This window comes from Pangasianodon hypophthalmus, chromosome 8, assembly GCF_027358585.1.
Source record: "Pangasianodon hypophthalmus isolate fPanHyp1 chromosome 8, fPanHyp1.pri, whole genome shotgun sequence".
Taxonomy (NCBI): domain Eukaryota; kingdom Metazoa; phylum Chordata; class Actinopteri; order Siluriformes; family Pangasiidae; genus Pangasianodon; species Pangasianodon hypophthalmus.
In genome coordinates, this window is record NC_069717.1 from 24556637 (window position 1) to 24579063 (window position 22427).

A 22427-nucleotide genomic window follows, 5' to 3' on the forward strand; every position below is an offset into this window, starting at 1 on the left:
ACACACACACACACACACACACACTTTTTCCCTGCTCGGTTCCCCTCTCATGAACTGCTTTGTAACAAAAAATCTCAATCCAGCAGAGACACATAGTAACACTTTTGCTTTGGACTTTGGACCATACACTTTTTTGGACAGCTTGTTTGCTTCCTTAATACTACAGTAAAAAAGATATATAAAGGGTAGTGGTGTGTACTTTTCATTACATGATGATCTGGTGTGTGTGTCAATACATGATCAACAGTCCTATGTATGAAAGATAGATGTGATACAATGTGATTCATTATTATACAGAGCATTTGATTTTAATAGTGTTAGATTTAATAGTAGAAGGCCACACAACTAATAACACTGTGACTGGCAGGCACAAAGGCCACGCCTCCTTCACTTTGACTGACGGTTAAAGAAGCCATGCTCTTTAGCTGTGACTAACAGACACAGCAGTCGCGCCTCCTTCCCAGTGACAGACACACACAGAGGCCACGCCCTAATCACTTCGTGAATAATGATGGTAAACACGAAAGAATGTTCAGGGTCAGGTTTTGAGACCCTAAAATATTTGCATCATAACCCATAGCTTATCCAGTCCCTTGGTTCTCAAAGAGATGTACAGGGACCCACGAGAGTTTACGAAGCATAGCTAGGAGGTCCACAGTTAATATATTTGTTACAGTTGCGTGAGATCATGAGCCATGATTATCAGAATTATTATGTTTATTATTGAGTTATTATAGTTATTAGTCTGTTTGACTGGTCACTGTAATTGAATACAGATAATACAACCCTCTGTAACTCAAAAACTAGTCATAAAGATGTGTTGTATGCATGGAAAGTTCAGAAATAAAAAAGCTTTTTGACTTTAATTAATAGCCAAAATATTATAGTACAAATTAATATTTACACGGTTGAATTACCTTTATAAAATAAATATATTGGGACTAAGTGGGGTCTGTGGATTTTTTCTTTTTTTTATGGTTAAAGAGGTCCTTGGTTGCAAAAGGTTTGAGAACCCTTTGCCCAAATCTCTTTAGACTCTGTTTGTACCTCCTAACAAAATTTCGTACAATTTGAGGTTGTACTACAATTTATACCACTTCTTTAAAACCCATAATGCACGTCTGTGTACTCCAACTCCTTCACATAACCTGTTTTCATTTAAACAGATTGCACGAGCAAACAAAACTGAATTGCTGCCTATGATTGTGCCTTTGTTGTCAGTTAATGCCCTTAATTATCCTTAACTTCGGAAAAACAATTTTGGATAATCAGGCGTCAATAAAAACTGTCTGGGAGAAAATGAAGGCCTTGCTATCTTCAGAGAGTCTCATGAGGAGCCTGAACAATGTATATGATCAGTTTTAGGGTCTCATGATAAATTACAGAGCCTCTTTGTAACTTATAGAGTGTCACTGTAACATGCAGGGATTTGTTTAGGCTGTTCTTATAAACTGACGGCCCTGGGTGTAACCTATATGGTGCCAGATGTGAGAAATATACAGGGTGGCCCATTGGATCTCATTTTCACCTCATTTAAACCAACTCTGTTGAGCCTATAATGCATGTGCAGCGGGTGACATAATTGCAACATCCACCATAAAACCCATACTGCATTTTTCTAACTCTTTAGGGCATAAAAGCTTGTTTCTAACTTACAGGGTATGACACGTAGTTATCATATGTAAAGTTGTATAGATAAAGGTAAAAATGGATGATATGTACAAATGATCAGATTGCAATTATATATTGCTGTGAGGATATGCTAATGATTAACAGGCTACTAGTGGTCTTTACGAACTGTTGGGCTTTCTAAAAAAACCCCTTTGGACCCTCCACAAATTACCATTTACCTGCTAGAACTGGGCAATATGGCTAAAATACCATACCACAATACTTGAAGATGTTTTCATGGCACATGTTATGTATCACAATATATAGTATAGCTTTTGTTAAGGTTGGTACACACTAGAGAAACAGTTCCACAATAAGAAAAAAGTGATTTTTTTATTATTCAAACATATTGCAAAAATAAACTATTTAAATAGGAATGAATGAAATTTGTAGCTGTCCAGTTAGCTACCTGTCACTTCCAGTAACAGTGGAATTGGTTGATGTTGAAGGAAAACTGACAAGATGTACAATATTATGAGAAAAATGCATTGTGACAAGTCATATAACCCACCCCAACCCCAAACAACTCATTATTCCATCGGCGAATTCAGTTTTATTATATGCATACCAGTTTTTTTTTTTAAACAATATCCTTAATGAACAATCCAGAGATGATTGTGACAAAGAAAAACTCCCTGAGAGATCACGAGGAAGAAACTTTGGGAGAAACCAGACTCAAAAGTGTGACAGTAGATAGTGGGATTATAAATCATTACTCTTTTACAACTATAAAGTCAAACAGTAGTAAGTGTGTTGAACAGATGTTCAGTTTGAGCATATTGTGAATAAGAGTCCTGGAAATTCTTTATGTTTACAGCAGCATTTCTTAGGTACAAATTATATAGGGTTATTTCACTGTGATTTTCACGCCACTGTATCAGAAGAGTGTCAGGAAGGATAAAAATTGTTAAAACTACAGGCCATACATCAATGTCTTTCTTTAACAATGCCGACACAAATAAAGCTCATTTGCAGACAACATTCTCAGCTTGATATCCGTTGCCTTGGGGTCTGTTTGACTATGGGGCCCAAGCATTTGCCCTCTAGTATTGCCTCTGTGGGCAACAGTAGTATCAGGTTACACAGACCCATTTTAACCAGCCGGCTCTAAGAAACCAACGTAAGTGACACTGAGACACATAATATAAGGTTTTATTTTAACCTACGGTGTGTGTTTTAACTCTTGGGATTATTGTTGCTACTTAGTCTGTATTATACCATACATTGTGGTGTATTTATATCCGTATGGCATTGTATCTTATGGCTTTTAGGGTTTTTTCCCCTCTCCACGCTACCACTTTCATTTCCTCTGCCCATAGTTTCCACTCCTCTCTCCATCTCTTAGCCATGCCAGGGTGAAGTCAGTGTGAGCATCCTGGACTCGGTGCCTCCACTTCAGGCACTGTGGTCAGAGGAGACAAATTGAGCTAAACCGCCATGGACAGAGGGAAGCATAGGGCAGGGTGGAGCTGAACAGGGCACAGTGCCATCAGTACCCAGGCACACATGGGCATCTGGGCTGCCAGTTAACACAAACCTAGGCTGAGAGACTAATGATTACTGCTGTAGAGATACGCTGGCTTTAGCAGCGGGTAAGTAAGCAATGGCTGAGCTGTTTTTAGCAGTGGATTGGCAGTGGTGTGATCTTGTGTGTGTGTGTGTGTGTGTGAGATCACATATGCGCAGCTGACATATTTCAGATGCATATAACAATCACATATCCAGAGCTCTGTCTCTGACCACACACTAATAAAGACTTCTTTTATAGACCAGCCAGTCACAATGGCCTTGGTTCTGGAAGTGTCTCTGTCTCACTCATTACTACCTTAGTCATTTCATAACATTCGCAAATAAAAACATGAAACCTTTTTTTAGCCAAACCAACCAGCTATTAGATGACCACTGCAAAATAAAAGAAAAAAAAGGAACGGAATAAAAAAGTTAAAGGTAAAAGACTAGGTCACCCCAGCTTTCTAAAAATTAGACGATTAATTTGCAATGGCAATGGCGAAGAAGCGTGTCATGAGTGTCACAAGCTTCACATGTCTCTGCACAGGAAGAGCACTCAGCCATATTCCTGAGGTAAAAACAATTAAACTCTCAATAAAACATTTTCATAATTACAGAATCTTCCATGCGTATAGCCGACTAACCAGATGAGTCATTGTTATGGCTAGGACCCCTTTTGCATAATGGTTTTGTTGTGTCTGTTGGCTGCTTGACTTCTGCAAGGTAAGCAAAAATGTGTCCAAACCTCACTTCTTGAGCCAGTCTTTCCCACAAGTTGAAGACATGAAATAACTGAGGCCCATTAGCATGTGACATTTGATTCACCTGTAAGCAGAACACAGTGTCAGATTAGTGGCCTATTTAAACACAGCATAAAAACAATCAAATGTGGAATTGAAATATTTACCATTTTATTGCACCAATCTTTTCAACAAGGTATCTAACTGTGGATGCCTTGTGAAACTCTGTAAAGTTTTTTCTTTACTGTGTCCTCCCCTTATCCCTTCCTCCACTCAGAATTCTCTTCCTCCAATTCTGCCGTCCACCTGTTCTTCCTCTCCGCGCCTGTCCATCATGCTTTGCTGCAGGAAGTGCTCCCAGGTTGACCCCCGACCCCAGGCAGCTGGGCTACGTATAAACAGCTCATTTTGTCTGCTTCCTGTTTGGCCTGAACGGGTGCAGCGCCTATTTTAGTCTGTTTACAGATGGGCCTTCTTCAAGAAGCTGTGTGTGTGTTCGGATGTGTGTTTGTGTGCTTATGTGTGAGAGTCTGTAATGTTTGTGTGTGGGTGTTTATGCTGTTTGATAGCGAATGCTGCTGCATGTTCCTGCTGTCATTACACAGTTCTCAGAAAGAGGCTGAAGTAGTGTGCTTCATGAAGTGCACATCCCTTGAACTGTAATTGTGCTCTGTTTTATTCTGTTTGAAAATGGACTATGAAATAGCTCATGTATGTCCTGAAATAGCCTTAAGGCTGATCTTCGTGAGCCCTGCCTTCCCGAAACACGCATTAGTATAAATGACACAACGGCCATGAGATCATAGTGCACACAGCAGTCACACGTGTGTATAGACGTTCACTTTCTAAATCATAGGCCTACTTTCTTACTCACCAGTGACTTATCACTATCTGTACTTCTTTCGTCTCTGGATTCAATTAAGCGGTTTGTTTCTTTGCCAGTGATCTCTGTTGGTCGCTCCTTCATTCTGTCTGTCTATTTCCTTATCATACCAATGATAATGTCATACACAGTTTAAATAGTGCTCGTGAAAATAACTTGAGTTGCTAATCAGTAGGAGCCTCCTAATGCATGGTGTAAAAATGCTAATCATGTAACTACTCAAAGGAAATGTTACCATTAATTAGCATTACCAGTGAAGCTCCTGCTTCGGGTTGTTACAAATAAAACAAGTGCAACAGTTATCTTTTCAAAACCAATTTGCAATGTTGTAATTTTTAATCATCAAAACCCTTCATGTTCATGTCTTAATTTAAAAGTGTGAAAATAACTTAACCTGCTGTGTTTTCACAGCTCCTGATACCGATTAGCAGTATTTTGGTACTGGAACTAATTTTGCCTGCCAAGAGTCAGCCATTTTGTGATGGAAAAGTGTGGAACGGTTCCAGATTGGGCATTGGCACCATAAAAAACGGCTGTCTCTGTATTAAATTTTGCTCCTTTTTGCAGCTTTTGTCTGCTAGCCGATGATGCTCATTTAGCCGGCTAAATCACCACAGGACTAAACGGTCCTTAGGGGAATCTGTGCTTCAAAGAACCATTTGAATTTTTGTTAAAAAGGAGATGACTCATAAATTATAGTGTGTGTGGGTGGTATGGGAGGCTGTAATTAGTTTAGTGGCCAGACTGTTGTCAGAAAGCGCTTTTGACAGTCTCAGCGCTAATTTTGTTTGACCCTATTAAACGGTTGCATTAGGACATTTTACTGTGATGGGACTTGACTGCTGCTGTCACAGTGCTTTCACAAACATTAGAATAAGAAAGTATACACATACAGATGCAGAATTTCCCTCACCTCACTTGTCCACAAGTCCGAGACCCAGGCTCAGACCCAAACTAGCTAACCATGGCTAAGATTCTCTCACTGTGTTAGCTACACCAGATATTCTTTGCATTAGCTTTCATTTTAATAAGCATTTCTCTGTGGGGTTTTATTTTGACATCTTTGGTTACTGTTTTTAACACAATTCCTGTCACAATTTGCAAACGCATATCAACACACAAATGTTTTCCTCAGAGTCATATCATAGCTTCCTAATGTGCACACTTGCTAGTTATAGAAGTGACAGGACACTTGGGATAAAACTTTGTGCTGCAATTTTACTATCTTGACATGTATCACTGATATAGCAGTTATTCTCTGGATTCTTTTTGAAGACATATTACCATTTCTCCCAATCTGTGACTAAGTTGTTTGTGTGTGTTTTTTTTTTTTTTTTAAAACCCAACTGGCTTCTTAATCACTATATATGTTCACTGCATAGAATATAGCAATGTTGTTGTAGGACCTACGTAGTGCACTATATGTTCAAAAGCCCCAAAGTTGATTTTTTTCCAAACACAATAGCAAGTGTTTTATTCCTCTTCTACCACAGCAATTTGCCAACGATAACAATTTTTCATTTCTTATGAATGACACGTCATAATTTTTATAAATAAAAATAAATAATTATTTATATTATGTTAGCAAGACCAGTTGCTTCATGTTATCACATATATTACAACAGCTATAAACAGTTGTTCCCTCGCCAACATCTGTTTTTTTTCTCTCTCTCGAAAAAAAAGCTTGTCATGTTTCTGAGAAACTGGAATGCACAAAATCCTCTGTGCTGACAACGTCACAGAAAACCTACTGACTGTTACAATGTACTGACACTGGAGACTCCTTCCTTCAATGTTAAATAATTGTCTCCTTACCGAAAACTTCACTATATCAATAGTTACATGTGTTTTTAGTTAAAAATCTTTTAAAAATATGTTTTTTATAATTAACCTTAGAACCTTATGCAGAGCATCTACTGTACAAGTCCCTGTTAATGAGTTGTTACTACAGAAATTATAACATATTAGAATGAGCACATTGATATGAAACTGATTTGCCTTGTAGTTGGGACTACTGTCAGAGCTGCTGTTATAGAGAATTAGTCACCTTTTAACACCTGCTGACCAATCAGATTTGGGAATTCAACAGCGCTGTGTTATAACGGAGCTTAAACACTCAAAAGTGGATGACTGGTCTTCAATTATTCATATAAAAATTATGTTTTTTTTCAAACAGTGATATATAATTTGAAAAAACCAGCCCAGGCCACTAGAGATGAATCTAATGTCATGATAATAACTTAAAATACTGCCATAACTTTTAACAAGCAATATACTGACAGGAAAACACACACACACTCCTGTGCTCTTACATGCTGCCACTGCATTCCGCCATGTAGATTGGAAACACACTTTTGTCTCAAAAACAGCATTTAGAGCCAATTAAGCCCGTATGGGGTAGAGGGACTCAGTGGAGGGGGTGGGGGGGATGCCAAGAGCCATTATTAAAGGCTGTCACCTTAGACACAGAAAAACACACACACTATTAAAGCCACTTACGGCGTGGTAAATGTGACAGACACTTATAGCCAGTGTGTGTGAGAGGGTGAGAGAAATTCTCTCTCTTTCTCTCTCTGTATATATCCCTTACCCCCTCTCTCTCTCTCTCTCACCCCTGATAACCCTGCTCCCTCTCTTAAGGCCATTAGTCACTGGCGAGAGGGATAATTGTCATGGCGAATAGCCGCACCACACGTTTGATGTGGATGCCGAGATCCTTTTGATGTAAAAATGTATCCACAGTGATTATCAAGATTATGGCCTCCTCCACCCCTCCCACCTTCCCTCCTTCCCTTTCCTTCACCCCTCTTTTTCCATCCTCCCGTTTGGCTGGAAGAATTAATTGGATGCAGCTTGCTCTATTAACTGGAGCTGATGCGGTCATCACCGCCACTGTTGAGTTTATTCAACTTGCGTTTGGCTACTGTCCCTCTCTCCATTTCGCTGTCAGTCGATCCTTTCCTGCACTTACTTCTCCCTTGTTTATCCTACTGCATTTTTGTGAACGTCAGACCAAGCATATGCTCTTTTGTCTCTCTCATGCTTTCTCTTTTGGTCTGCCTCTCTGTTTTTCAAATATTTGGACCATATTACAATATTAGGGTCTGTGCAAGTGTTTATGCGTAGTCCCTGATATCCTGTACATCTTCTAAATGGACTCTCATAAGAGTCTTCTGGCACTTGAATGTCTCCGTTCATTAAAGCTGTTCCACTTACTCCTTGTTGTTTTATATGCTAGTGGAAACTGATGAGTTGCGTCTAACATAGCTGGTGGTCTCTGGTCTGGTTTGGTTTCTGTTTTTTTTTTCCCTGGCATTTCTTAGATACACAGCAGCAGATCTTACCCCATACACACAACACTCAGGGCTTGCAGAGAGTGTATGTGAGGAAGCCTTTGTGCAAGTGTGTGACTAAGAGAGACTAATTTATATGTATGAAATACAAATATGCAAGGGTGTTTACTGTACCGTTATGTTTTTATTGGATGCGCACATGTGTGTCTTGGTCCCATGTGTGAATGCGTGGGTGCTTATGTTAGGTTTTATGTGAGGGTGTGTGCTTGAGAATGCCTGTTTGAGCAATTGTATTACACAGGGATATTTATGTTGGATTTGGCCTCAAAATTTTATTTTCAGTTTCTGTGTGAACATTAATACGAACTTTTAAGTCTAAAAAGTTTGTGTGTTTGCTCTGTCTTACAGAAACCTAAGCAACAACCGCATCCGAGTCCTGAGAAATGGCTCCTTTGCTGGCTTGTACTTGCTGGACAAACTGTAAGTAACTGTTTTCATTTAGTCTTCATCATCACCCTGATCCTCATTTATACAGTTTTTTTGTGGACATGCTTTGATCTGTTCTGTCTTTATTTTGGATCTTAGCCCTAGATTTAAGGCCACAACATGCAGAGCATGGGTTTACAGCTAGACTTAGAATCTCATACTGAGTTATTTTTGATGACAGTTGTTCAAGATGTTGGTTTTGGATGTTGTATTCCTTTACCTTAAAGTCCAAGTTGAGTCCAAGGCCAGAGTCTGTGAGGTACTGTCCAAGTCAAGTCCAAGTCATGTCCAGAGTCCCTAAGCTACCACCCAAGTCACATCTAAATCAGGTCCAATGTCCCTAAGCTACTACCCAAATACAATCCAAGTCAAGTCCAGAGTCCCTAAGCTACTGCCCAAGTCCAATCCAAATCAAGTTCTGAATGAGAATGGGGTGGAGTCTGGCAACCATATTGTACATTTTTAGCAAAAGGGGTCCTCATGGGTTCTTTGTATAGATCTTTCCTTCCTTGGAACCCTCTCTGAGAGGGAAAACACTCTGTTGTCAGGTCTATAGGGGTCCCCCCACAGGGATTTAGATTTGTTAGGGTTCAAGATTTTACACATTTTTTAAAAAGTATACCATGGTCTGAGTGATCTAACCCGCTACAATTCTATAGCATTAGAAAAGATCATAACCTTATCAGTCAGTACTTTTCTTTAACATTAGAGAATACCTATCCAGGTGTTTACTGACTAGCTTAAGTGTAAGACGTCCACGTTTAACTTGTCAGATGACGGCTTAATGAAGGGGCTTTTAATTTGCTATAACCAAATGTATTTAAACATCATAGAAATATCCATGAGCAGTGAGAAGCAGGAGTATGGCAGGATGCGGTGAGTGGACTCATAGCATGAGCAAAGATTCTGGAAAGATTTGTCGCAAAAGAGCAATCATGTTGACTCAGTCCCTCTGGCATGAAGGTCTTGTCAATGCAGCTTCACTGGAGATAATAGAGTATTGGGCTGAGCCTTAAGAAAGCACTTCTTTAAGCCTTAAGAAAGGGGGGATGGAGAGGGAAAGTCAACAAGTGTGGGTTAAAAAAGTGAATATTGATATGCAGTCTGTTCTTGTGTGACAATGCAGATGTAGACTGCCATAGAAGGCCATAGTTATGACTTTGAAAAAGACCATACCTACTTGATAATGACTCTGGCTTTGTTCAGCTTTCAGGATGTGTAGTGCAGGCATTGCTCAGAACATACTGTCTCTTTTTGGTTTAGTCCCATTGGACCAGGTTTCCTCAAAAAGGTCAGGTTCTTTATGAGGTGGAGCGCTGTCTCTCTCAGACAGGGAGGATGAGACATGGCTATCTCCCATTTGTAAATGAGAAATCTCTAATTAGATCTCCATCTATCACATTATGGATGTGCAAGTCCACCCAAAAGGTTAACAGGCGAGGGAGGATGTAGCCATTGAGGCAGAACGTGAAGATATTTCATCTTAGTAGCAGAAATGACCTGGGGACACATTGGGGTTCTGAGGGCAGATTATCTCAGAAGTCATGTCTCTTCTTGGATCTTGGTTCTACATGTCATGGACATATAACCTTGCTGATTAGAAACTACAAGGCAAAATAGACAGCTCAGCAGTCATACTTCTTACTTCTAACTAAGCTGGAAATACGCTGGCCCCTGTTATAGACAATTAATCAATATCTGACAAATCAACAGCAAGAATTCAACAGAGCCATGGTGTAAATGGCTTTAAATGGTCTTTCTACAGTATATATCAATAGTACACAGTATTTATAGTAAGGACACGTTCCTGTGACTTTGATCAAAACCGCTTTCATTACAAATTGTTTATTCACATCATGTTAGGTGGAGCGCATCAGTTTTAGCCAAAAAAGCACAGCAGGAAATTAGCAGCTGCAAAAAGCCAACTTAACGACCTGGGCTGGGTTAGTAGCAGCTGCTTGGAATGAGAAGCAGATTTTCTTGTCTTAATTAAGTGCTGCTCCCTCATTAATGACTACCAGAGAGAGACAAAGATAGTAAAAGTCAGCTCACACCTTCCTCCAGACAGGCCACCTTATTTATGACCTGTAATGGCCTGTCCTTTGTTTGAGGTTTCCTTTCTTTTTGACCACCAAACTTTATACAAGAAAGAGGAAAAGATGAAAATTCTGAAGATGTGGGGTCATTTTGGTGGTCCCCATAAGGATGCTCTGCTTACTAAGATTAATGCTATTATTATTGTTATTAATGTTAGTGTTATGTGTATGCATTATTTCAGGGTTTTCACTCTTTTGGGTTTCCGCTCCTGTCTAACACTCTCATGCCACCCAAATACACCTCACACCTAAGTCATGCAAACACCCCAGCAAAATTACTCCCTCATGAAGAAGATGAGATGAAGGCATTTTTTCAGCACGGTACTCTGTTAGTCAGATGCTATAAAGGAGAATTACCTGTATTCAGTGGTGGCTGGTATATATGGCATAGCAGGTCCTAAGCCCCCGTTATTCAAAAATAAAAAGACATCACAACAATTCTTATCATCTTAACAAATGTGTTAAGGTGGAAAGTAGTTCTGGCTGCAAGGTTTATAAAGTTCTCACTCTAATATGTTCTTGTTTTTATATTTACAGCTTACACAGGGACTTGTGTCTAAGTTCCACATAAAAGGGAGGCTAAGTTCCACATAAAAAAATTGTGTAGTTGTTGATATGGTATTAAGTTTCCTGACAGGAAACATTTATTTAGCATTTATGGAAGGAGTCTCCAGTGTCAGTGCATTGTAACAGCCAGAGGTCAAGCTGTACGTTTTCCTCCATGTGAAAGTCTTCATGGCTTTGCAGTTTCATGCAAAATCGTTAACATGACAAGCTGCATTTTTGAGTGAAAAAAGAGAGGTTAGTGAGGGATTGACTGTTTATAGTTAATATTAAACATAACTATAAAAGAATTAAATGTATGATATATTATCCAATTAATAAAAAAAGTGTTGTAATAGAAAAATATTCAGCTTTGGGGTGGTAACAGTATCTCAGCTTTACATCAGGCCGAATCTCATTATTTTCCTATAACAGTCTACCTCATTATGCCAGTATTAGCTGTGTGTGTGTGTGTGTGTGTGTGTGTGTGTGCGCATGTGTGTGTCTGTGTATGGCTGTTAGTGTGTAAGACAAGGCTTCTCGCTCGTGTGGAGGTGTTTGTTTGGGGTAAACGGATCTGATAGTGCTTGTTTTTATAAGTGCAGACACACCCCCCGGGGAGCTGCAGAAGTTGAGGAGGGAGAAATCTGAGCCGAGGTCACAAATCAGATCTCATACCTGGGTTAGTGGTTAAAACAGCAGGAGGGGCGAGGGGGGACATGAGTGGAGGCTGATTTACAACTTAAAAAGACAGTGGGACCAGAGTATGCATGCCACACACACACACACACACAATAATTAAGCCACACAAACACTATTGGGGTGCCAACATTTTTCATAATAAAACAGCAAATGTGTCAAAAAACAACTATACTGAATATCTCAACACACTCTTTCTTTCTTTTTTCTTTCTTTCTTTCTTTCTTTCTTTCTTTCTTTCCAGGTATCCTTTCTTTGCTTTTAATTTAGCTATGTGAAGTAATTCCTGTTGGGTAATCAGCATTAAGTAATCAGCACTGTTCAGTTAGTGAAAGTAATTTTTGCTCAAGCTTTTGTAGTCGTGTAATTGTTAATTGTAGTATCAGGAAAACGACAGTTAGCTCATGATATATAAATGTATAAGTGCAGGCACATGCCTAATGCACACACGCACAGCCTCCAATTAAGCCACACAAACACGCTTTTCCATGCATGACCCGAGTGAGGTCAGTGTCAGTGGGTCACACTCCCAGTGCTCCGGCTCCCACGCATGGCAGGGCACGGCACATATTTGTGTTTTCCCTAATTGAACCCACCTGAATCAACTCATCTGCAAATTACTGAGTGCCTCCATTATGGGCTCTGATGTGTTAGAGCAGAGAAAAATACAGAGATGTGGAGTAGGAGGGCCGTCCGGGGTTCTCTGAGGGTTTCTCTCATTAGATTAGACAAAGTGTGCAGTTTTTTCCAAGAGGCATAGAGAAATCCCACAAAATTGATTTGTATCAGTCGCTAATATTAAACTTAAGCTACGTTATCATATAAATATAGATAAGAAGTACCACCTACTCTTCCCATCATTTTGGTAATTTTGGTAAGTTAATCTTGGTTTCATCAGTCCAAAGAATCTTATTCCAGAAGATGGGAGGCTTTTTTAGATGTTTTCTGGCAAAGTCTAATCTGGCTTTCCTGCACTTGAATGTTACCAGTGGTTTGCACCTTGTTGTAAATCCTCTGTATTTATATTCATGAAGGCGTCTCTTGATTGTAGATTTTGACAATGATACTTCTCCAGAGTATTCTTGACTTCTGTTGATGTTGTGAAGGGCTTTTTTCTTCACCAAGGAAAGGATTCTGCGATCATCCACGTTAGTTGTTTTCTGTGGTCTTCCAGGCCTTTCGTTGTTGTTGAGCTCACCAGTGCTTTCTTTCTTTTTAAGAATGTACCAAACTGTTGATTTGGTCACACCTAAGGTTTTTGCTGTCTCTCTTATAGATATATGTTGTTGTTTCAGCCTAATGATGGCCTCCTTCACTTGCATTGACATTTATGGCATTTGGCAGACGCCCTTATCCAGAGCGACTTACATTTAATCTCATTTTTTTATACATCTGAGCAGTTGAGGGTTAAGGGCCTTGCTCAAGGGCCCAGCAGTGGCAGCTTGGCGGTGCTGGGGATTAAACTCATGACCTTCTGATCAATAGGCCAACATCTTAACCACTGAGCTACCACTACCCATTGAGAGCTTCTTGGACTTCATATTGGTAGCTCCAGTCAAACAGCTGCGAAATGCCAACTCAATACCTGATATCAACTCCAGCCCTTTTATCTGCTTCATTTGTCTTGAAGTAATGAGGGAATGGACCGCACCTGGTCAATTAACTTCTTGTCAGTCAATTGTCCAAATACTTTTGAGCCCCTGAAAATGGAAGTACTTTAAAATGGCTGTAATTCCTAAATGGTAAATGCCATATTTTTGTGGAACCTCTTAAAATAAAGCTGAAAGTCTACACTTCGATCACATCTTGATTGTTTTATTTCAAATCCATTGTGGTGGTGTATAAAGGCAAAATCACAAAAACTCTGTCAGTGTCCAAAAACTTCTGGACCTAACTGTATCTCAATTAAAAAACATTTAGGCCACGCCAATCTTGGGTTTAAATCCAGATATACAGACAATGACATTGTGTTACACCCCTTTGTTACAGTAATCATCCCTTACTCCAGGATGAATGACTTCTTTTATACAGTCTTTACTGTGTATATATAAGACTACTGTGACCCATGACTTTCCCTCTCTCTCTATCTCTCTCTCTCTCTCTCTCTCTCTCTCTCTCTCTCTGTTGCTTTGTTTGTGTCTTCAGTCCTTTTCAATTTGAAGAGTGAGTTATTGGCACAGCACTTGCATTAGTAATACTGCCAAAGCATTGATCATTACAACGCATGTGTTGTTGATCAGAAATAAAGAGAAAACTCTCTGAATCTCCCTGGATCACTCTCACTATCTCTCCTGCTCTCTTTCTCTCTCTTTTCCTTGCTCTTTTTTTGTTCTCATTCTGTTTCTCCTCTGTGCATCCTATTATGGAAATCTCTCTCCGACTCTTTTGGCGGAGCTTCAAGCTTTTAAATACACTGCAAACGGTTCTCCGTAGACCAGCTAGAGAGGCTGGCTGGTTTTGTCTGTGCTTTAGCACTGATGTTTATCACTCTTTGTCCTCCTGCGTTGCTTTGATCTCCTTCATTTTTTTCTGCTCCTGAATGCATTAGATGTGTGTATTTCTTCTTTGGCAAAAGATACAATACATGGCACACGTGTGTGATCATAGAGGTGCTGAATAAAAGCTCAGTTTAAAGCAGTGTACCATTTAATAAGATACTATTCATAGCAATTACGATGCAATGTTATTTATTATTGTGCAAATCGTTTTAGAAAAAAAGTTAACAGTGGGAGGCACTGGGACTGACAAGACGCAGAGGCCACGCCTCTTTTACTTGGACTGACAGACTCATAGGCCATGCCTCCTTCACTGAAGTGTTTATTGTACACTCGTAAATGTCTTTAAATGTGTGAGGGCTCCTCCTTAAACCGTGTGTGTAGAAACCCGTAACCCTAATGGATGCACACCATGTGCTATGGATTTGTGCTATGATTTTAGCTTGCGCTGTAAATTGGCTTAAAGAACACACACATGCCACATGTGTGTACGTTAGCTGCATGCATAGATGGAAAGAGCATTCAGTTTCATTTCTCAGGAGATCGTGCTTTGTGGTGTGTGTGGATTTACCCTTCCAGTGTGCATGTGGAATCCGCTGCAATAACAATGTAAATGGGAAACATTTGTGTTCAGCCATATGCGGTTCTGTGCAAGTATGACATCCGTTTGTGATGTATGCTACTGACTGCAGGTCCTGAGGTCACCGAACGACATACAGCTTGCCGTACATTATCCGTGTGGACTGTGTACAAACATGCAGGCTTCGTTTTTTCAAATGAATGTGTGTTTTTTGTCATTACAGAGGTATTCTATCCTCACAGAGAGGGTGAAATAAAGTGTACACCCACACATACATACTGAATAACGTAGTTTTTCCACTAGATAGTATGGTATGAGTGCAAATCCACAATCCCAGATGTTGTCGTCATTATTACGGTAATAACCATGGAAAGCTGAGACGGAGAGCTGAGATGCTGTTTTCATGTGTTTCATGCATCTCCAGTAACCACTTGTGATTTCATCTTTTAACTAGCAGAAGTTACCAAATCTTCCACATTTACCAAGTTTATTCATTCACCTTCACCAGTGAATGTCCATCGCATGGCATTCCCTGCTTAGAATTTCATTAAATATAAACCAGCTAACAAATTCACTAATACACATTTTTTTGGTGCAAACACACACGCCAAAAACACACACCAATGCACACATGCACAGAGTGTGCATTAACATAAATTTCATAATGAGATGAGTCTTAGATAACGAGCGGGGACCCTGATGGGTGTGTGGCCAGATCACAGCAGCCTGTCCAACACTGAGCTGAGGGAATGAGAATAATTAAGAGAGAGGGTATGTGTGTGTATAGCAGGGAATTGTGGTATACACAGAAATGAAATATTTTATATATATAATATATAAAAATAAATATTATTGTTAATATTGCAATGAGTGCAAGGCCTCTATATGTGTGTCTGCACATGTGAGTGTGTGTTTCCTCATCCTTTCTTTCTGCAACACAGACCACTTAAGATTTGGACAGGAAACACGTACTTGTATATGATTGAAGGAGAGAACATGTACCATGTGAAAAGAATCTGTGTGTGTGTGTCTGTGTGTCTGTGTGTCTGTGTGCATGACCATAATAAGTATGACCTTGTGGAAGGAATACTTACATCATATTAGAATGGTTGGAAAAGACATGTAATGAGAAGTATTGTTAATATTGTCTCACACAGAGAAACTAAGAGAAGGAGAGAGACAGAGTGAGAGAGAGAGAGAGAGACAGAGAGACAGAAAGAGAGAGAAAGTGAGAGAGACAGTGAGAGAGATGGTGAGTGAGTGAGTGAGAGAGAGAGAGAGAGAGAGAGAGAGAGAGAGAGAGAGACAGCCTACCAGCATTCTTTAATATAAAGCAGTGCTATGGAAGTTGGCTTGGGTTGAGATTAACATTGTTTCCAATGTAGGCAAGCATATGACCTTGTAGAGAAGGGAAATACGTGTGTGTGTCTCTGTGTGTGTGTGTGTGTGTGTGTGTGTGTGTGTGGTATATCATTTTTTTATATATATCTTGGTGGGGACCCACAAGGATAGGAATCTCTGACAGTTTAGACCTTGTGAGGTCATTTGGCTAATAAATTATTTATTTTTTTTATTTCTAAAAGAGCCTAAGGATTTCTTTTTGGTTACCGAGGTTAAGGCTAGGGTTCTATTTAGGTTAATTAATAAATATGTCAATGGTTTATATAATCTTTATTATTGTGGACCTGAAAGCAGTGGACCTGCATGAGTCAGTCAATAATCAGATTTCTTTTTTATTTCTAAATAAATGGTGCAACCCATCAATAAACCCATGGATGTGATGAACAGTGTTAACTTTCTGATATACTTATTTACTTCATGTCTTACACAGGATGTGTATCATTGGCCACTACTTGATTCTAATGATTAAATTAGATATTATGTTATTATTAGTGTGTATCTGCAGATATTCGGATCAGAACAGTTTTAGGATACATGCCACTTGAAACTATGAAGAACGATTTGATGAGATGATATTAATATCACAGAATTATTCACAGTATGCTTTTCTGGGCCTATCACAGGGACTTTGACCATTGACCATCTCCTTGTTTGTATGACAGGGCTGCTGTTACAGGAAAGTAATCAGCGATGAGGTGGTGTGATGCAGCCTGGCGTGAAAATGAGTTATTGTTACCACAGCAGCAATTTGTCAACCCTAACAATTTTTTGTCTATTAAGGAACATCACATTGTTCGTTTTATCCATTTATAGTTATGTTAAATGTTGTCATACATCCGCAAAACATGTTATTTCCTGTAGCATCTGTAAACAGTCATTTGCTCAATGGCTTCTTTTTTTTCTCTCTTGATGTTAACAAGACAAAAAAATGCAACTTGTCATGTTAACGAGAAACCAGAAAGCACAAACTGCTCTATCGTCAAGACCTTCCTGTGACGGAAAACCTACTGACTGTTACAAAGCTCTGACACTGGAGACTTCTTTTATAATGCTAAATAAACCTCTCCAAATTAGAAGCTTCTCTCTATCAACAATTATGTGTTTTTTTTTTAAAAATCAGTTTATGTTGAGCTTTCACCATAGAAGTCCCTGTGTAACGTGTCACTATGAAAATGATACTGTTTTGGAATGAGCGCCTTAATATAAACCTTGCAGCTGGAACAACTGTCAGAGCTGCTATTGTAAAAAATTAATCAACACCTTGATGAACACTACAACGGTTAATCATGGTTATTATGACAACAGCGATGTGGTCAGGAGAGGGTTAAAGGTACAGGAGAGTAGAGAAAGCGAGAAAGGAGGGGAAGGCATGTGTGTGTGTGTGTGTGTGTGTGTGTGTGTGTGTGTGTTTTGGGGGGGTAGTAGAGCTGGACTTGATAGACTCCAGATGTGGCTGTGAGATAAACTCAAGGCAAGGGGTTTATGCATGTGTGTGCGTGGGTGGATGGGAGTGTGTTTGTGTTGCAGGCTCAATGCAATCGTGTCTTCTGGGCAGCTCAGAAAGCGACAGGCAGGATAGGGTCGGAGATAAAGTGGCCGATCGTGCACGCCAAAAAAACAGCAGGAAAAAAAAGAGGAGACGGCAAACTTTCTCAATTCTCGCCACATCCGTCAACCTCAAGCTGAACTGATTTTCAATTGTTGTTTTTATTTTTTTTTTTTGTGAGCTAATTTTTTTCTTCTAAATTCGGTCTCTGTGCTTCCTTCCCTCTTGAATTTCCATTTCTTTCCCTTTGACCTCGCTACTCAAGTGTGTCTTTCTCTATTTTTCTCGTCCAGCCACAGGGTGAATATTCACGGTTCTCCATTCATCCATTGATATTTTATACATGCTGTGTTGTGTTCCTGCCCAGATGTTTCTCCTTGGTTGTACTCGTGTATCTGAGCCGACTGTCTATTTAGTTCATATAGAGAAACTTGGCAGATCACTGATCCTATTTATGGAGGCTATTAAAATAGGTCTTCAATTTTTTACAGGTTTGCTCAAGATTTGCTCCAAACGTTTCCCAAACCATAATATGCACTAAACAGCACACTTTAGTGGTTGGTTATGGGAATAAGGTTAGCGGTGCACAGAATGAGGCAATGGATACAAGCAGGATAGCCTAAAATGGTATACAATTATTCTTAAGCACACACATGCACAGGCATAGCTTCAGGAAATCTGGCCAGAAAAAAAGAAAAAGCTAAAAAATTACGGAGTAGTAAAAAAAATGTACAGTTTGAAAGTCTATCAAGAAATAAAAATAAAATTCAGCCTTGCAGTGAAATAGGAGTTCCTCACAGCTCTATATTCAGTCCGCTTCTTTTTATTTTTAAAAAGGTGAAAATTCTAATAATTAACAACATTCAATGTCAGTCCAAAATCAAAATGAGCAGAATATATGGCTGGAACTATGCTTTGAGATGTGCTACATAAATACATAAATACATTCGTAATAACTTGATTGTATTTTATCATCCAATTTTCCCCTGGCTTTATTTTTTTGACCTGCAGCCCCTGATTTGAGCCTGAGAGTTTTTCTTGGCATTAAACCACGGAATGAGCCAGGAAAACGTATAATCAGAATGAACCAAGAAAATACACTTTCTTACTTCACTCTTTCATCATAGCCCCATTTTATATATGAGTACGGTAGAGAGACTGAAAATTACAGCATGCTTCGGCCAGAAAACGGCTCGCTGGACACTACATGTGTATTTCATTCTCAAAATGTGAAATATAGCTTCATGTTGCATAACCATGAGTTGCACTTAGATATATAAACATCCTGCTCAGGTTTCATATGTATCATATAAGCAACTGTTTTTTTTTCTGGATCAATTTTAAAAGCTAACATTAGAACCCATGAATGGTGTAACTTGAAATGTTGTCAGGAGACGGCTTGTTTCCAACGAATCCCAACGACGACGCGGCTAGAGAGTAGAAATGGCTCCGTTCTCTCATATTTAATATAATGGAGTGATGTAGCCAGATGTGTGCATTCCTTAGCTCAGGGATACAAAATAGGTTGGTTCAGCTGCTCTATGAGGTTAGAAAAATGTTGTGTTTGTTTGTGTGTGTGTGAGAAAGTACGAGTTAGCCTTCATGTTTTGGTTGAGGAAACTAGCTAGTGGGCGGAAATTTGCTTTGGCTAAATTTGGAAGAAAATGAATAATTAGTATTCGTTCATTTGCGATCATAATTGGAACTTATGAAGACAAAGTGTCAGCTTAAACACACACAGTTAACAAGGCTGGACTGGAAATTTAGTCGAGAACATTTTCATTATGATCAGTGTCAGTGTGAAAATATGCAAATGTAAACGACTAACCTCTCAGTAGTCAACTAATTACCCATTTTCTATTGAAAGAGTCATGCTTCTGTTAGCTCGTGGCAGACTTGACTGATTGGCTGTAAATTATATAAACAATTTTAGACGGATGACGAAAGCAGGAAATTATCTGGCAAAACAGGAAGCAAAGGTTTGGGTATGGAGTAGATTTGGGGTGCAGAGTTATAAGGACCCCATTGTTTATGTGTGTGTGTGTGCAGTGTGTAATGTTGGGCATGAGTGTTTTTTGCTCCTGAGAGCCTCCCCTGTTCGGCTTGCACGGGAAAAGCGGAGTGGAAAAAAAAGAGGGAAAGGAAACTGTAAAAATAAACGAGTGAGGGCCTCTGCGCAGACAGGAAATGACACGCGGCACAAAAATGGCCTCTGCCGGCCTCACACACGCACACACACAGACACACACACACACACACACACACAGAAACACAATGTGATGCATATGCACAATCAGTACATCCAGTATTAGGTTAGCTAATGTCTTTAATATGTGTGTATACATTCCACTAACAGCTGTGAAAATGTGAACACAGCAAATCCACACAAACACACACACAAGCTCTCTCTCTCTCTCTCTCTCTCTCTCCATCCTTTACTACAATAGGATATTTAAGACAAGACCTGAAGCAGACAAACCCTTAATGACCCTTTAGCTCTTTCCCTCTCATGTTCTCCTTTCTTTTTTTTGCTCTCAGGCCCCAGGTGCATAGACAGTCATGACTTCTTAAAGAACAAATAAAGAAACTACACAAATGGACACATCTCTGAAACACACACACACACACACACACACACACAGTCTCCATCGTCGCAAACTCAATAGACTAGAATGCGGTTCTGAAGGGAACCAACAATAGTCCTATTGGGTCAGACTGTGGCATTCTGCTCTGCTGCTGTCCAATCACAGAGCACACGGGGAAGTAGAGCAGAAAGCAAAGCACTCTGGGAACAATGGGGCAGTGGTGGATTGATGTACATCAATCTAAAGATGAGTGTCCTCGCAGGCAGGAGAAAACATGGAGAGCTGCTTTTGTGTGACTGAATCAGAGCAATGAAATTTCAATTAGGCTTGGCGTAATGTTCAACATCATTGTTCTGATTAGGGCTGTAACTAGCCATTATTTTTTTTATATAAATGATTAATTCATCAATTATTGTTTTGATTTATAATGTAATAGGGTTGATTAAAATATTTTAAACTACGCTTGACTAAATTAAGGGAAGGGAAGGTCACTAACTACAATACAACATAACTGACATTACAACATTATTTATCAGATAATCTGTCACAGCATGTGAATATTACCAAGTTCTTGCGTCAACCACGTGAGACGCCCAAACTAACGTAAGGTGACAGTATTCTGTACATTTTTACTGGCTCTTCACACTTTTTTTTTTTTTTAGAAATATGTCTTAACTGTATTTGTTGTTGCCCTGATTTGTTCAATTCCAACCAATTAAATTCCAAATAAAGGCAAAATAATTATCCACTGGCTTTCCCGCTACCTGAAACACTCTGATGTTAAATAAAGTTTGCTCGCTGTGTGTACACGAGGCTGTTTTTCCCCCCAGTTTGTGGAATCGACTCCAAAACTTTGGGGTTGACACTTAGATTCAGTGAATCGACTTTAAACTATAAAAACACTACAACAAAACCAAAAATACAACACAATCGAAACAGTAAAACCACAAATGAAACTATACAAACTATAAACTATAAAAACACAACAGCAAAACTAAAAACAAAACAGGAAAAACACAGCATCAAAACTATAACAGCACAGCAGCAAAACTAAAAACACAACAGCAAAACCACAAACGAAACAGCAAACCTAAAAGCAAAACAGGAAAAACACAAAAAAAACAGCAAAACTCAAAAAACACAACAGCAAAACTCTAAAAACACAACAGCAGAACTAAAAACAAAACAGGAAAACAAACAAAACAGCAAAAACACAGCATCAAAACTATAACAACAGAGCAGCAAAACTAAAAACACAAAAGCAAACCTAAAAACACAACAGCAAAACCACAAACAAAACAAAAACTATAAAAACACAACACCAAAACTAAAAACAAAACAGGAAAAACACAAACAAAACAGCAAAACTCTAAAAACACAACAGCAAAACTAAAAACAAAACAGGAAAACAAACCAGCAAAAACACAGCATCAAAACTATAACAACAGAGCAGCAAAACTAAAAACACAACAGCAAAACCACAAACGAAACAGAAAAACTATAAAAACACAACAGCAAATCTAAAAACAAAACAGGAACACACAACAGCAGAACTAAAAACAAAACAGGAAAAAAGAAACACAACAGCAAACACAAATGCATGACAGCAAAACTGTCATCAAAACTGAAAACACCAAACATCAAAACTGAAAACACCACAACAAATGTGGAAACAACAGCAAAGCCAGAAATGCGTCAACTTTTTTTTTTTTTTTGCTGTCTCAAACCACACACATCTGTGCTCTTCTAGATAAATTTTGAGTAAACACATCAGTAACAGAGTCTGGTGTGTGTGTGTGTTTGTATGTGTGTGTGAGAGAAGCATGGGTGTGAAATGTGCATGCTAGGACATAAAAATCTGTCATAAAAATCTCAGTGTGTTTCCTGTAGAGAGGAAATG

General features: G+C 39.1%; 1 protein-coding gene across 1 annotated transcript in view; it reads left to right on the top strand.

The window, feature by feature from the left end:
- Positions 1-22427, top strand: part of adgra2 (adhesion G protein-coupled receptor A2) — a 58939-nt gene that overhangs the window by 16589 nt on the left and 19923 nt on the right. The window contains exon 2 of the mRNA XM_026925600.3: positions 8505-8576. Within this exon, the coding sequence (XP_026781401.3) occupies positions 8505-8576 (72 nt within the window). The remainder of the gene's footprint in view (positions 1-8504; positions 8577-22427) is intronic.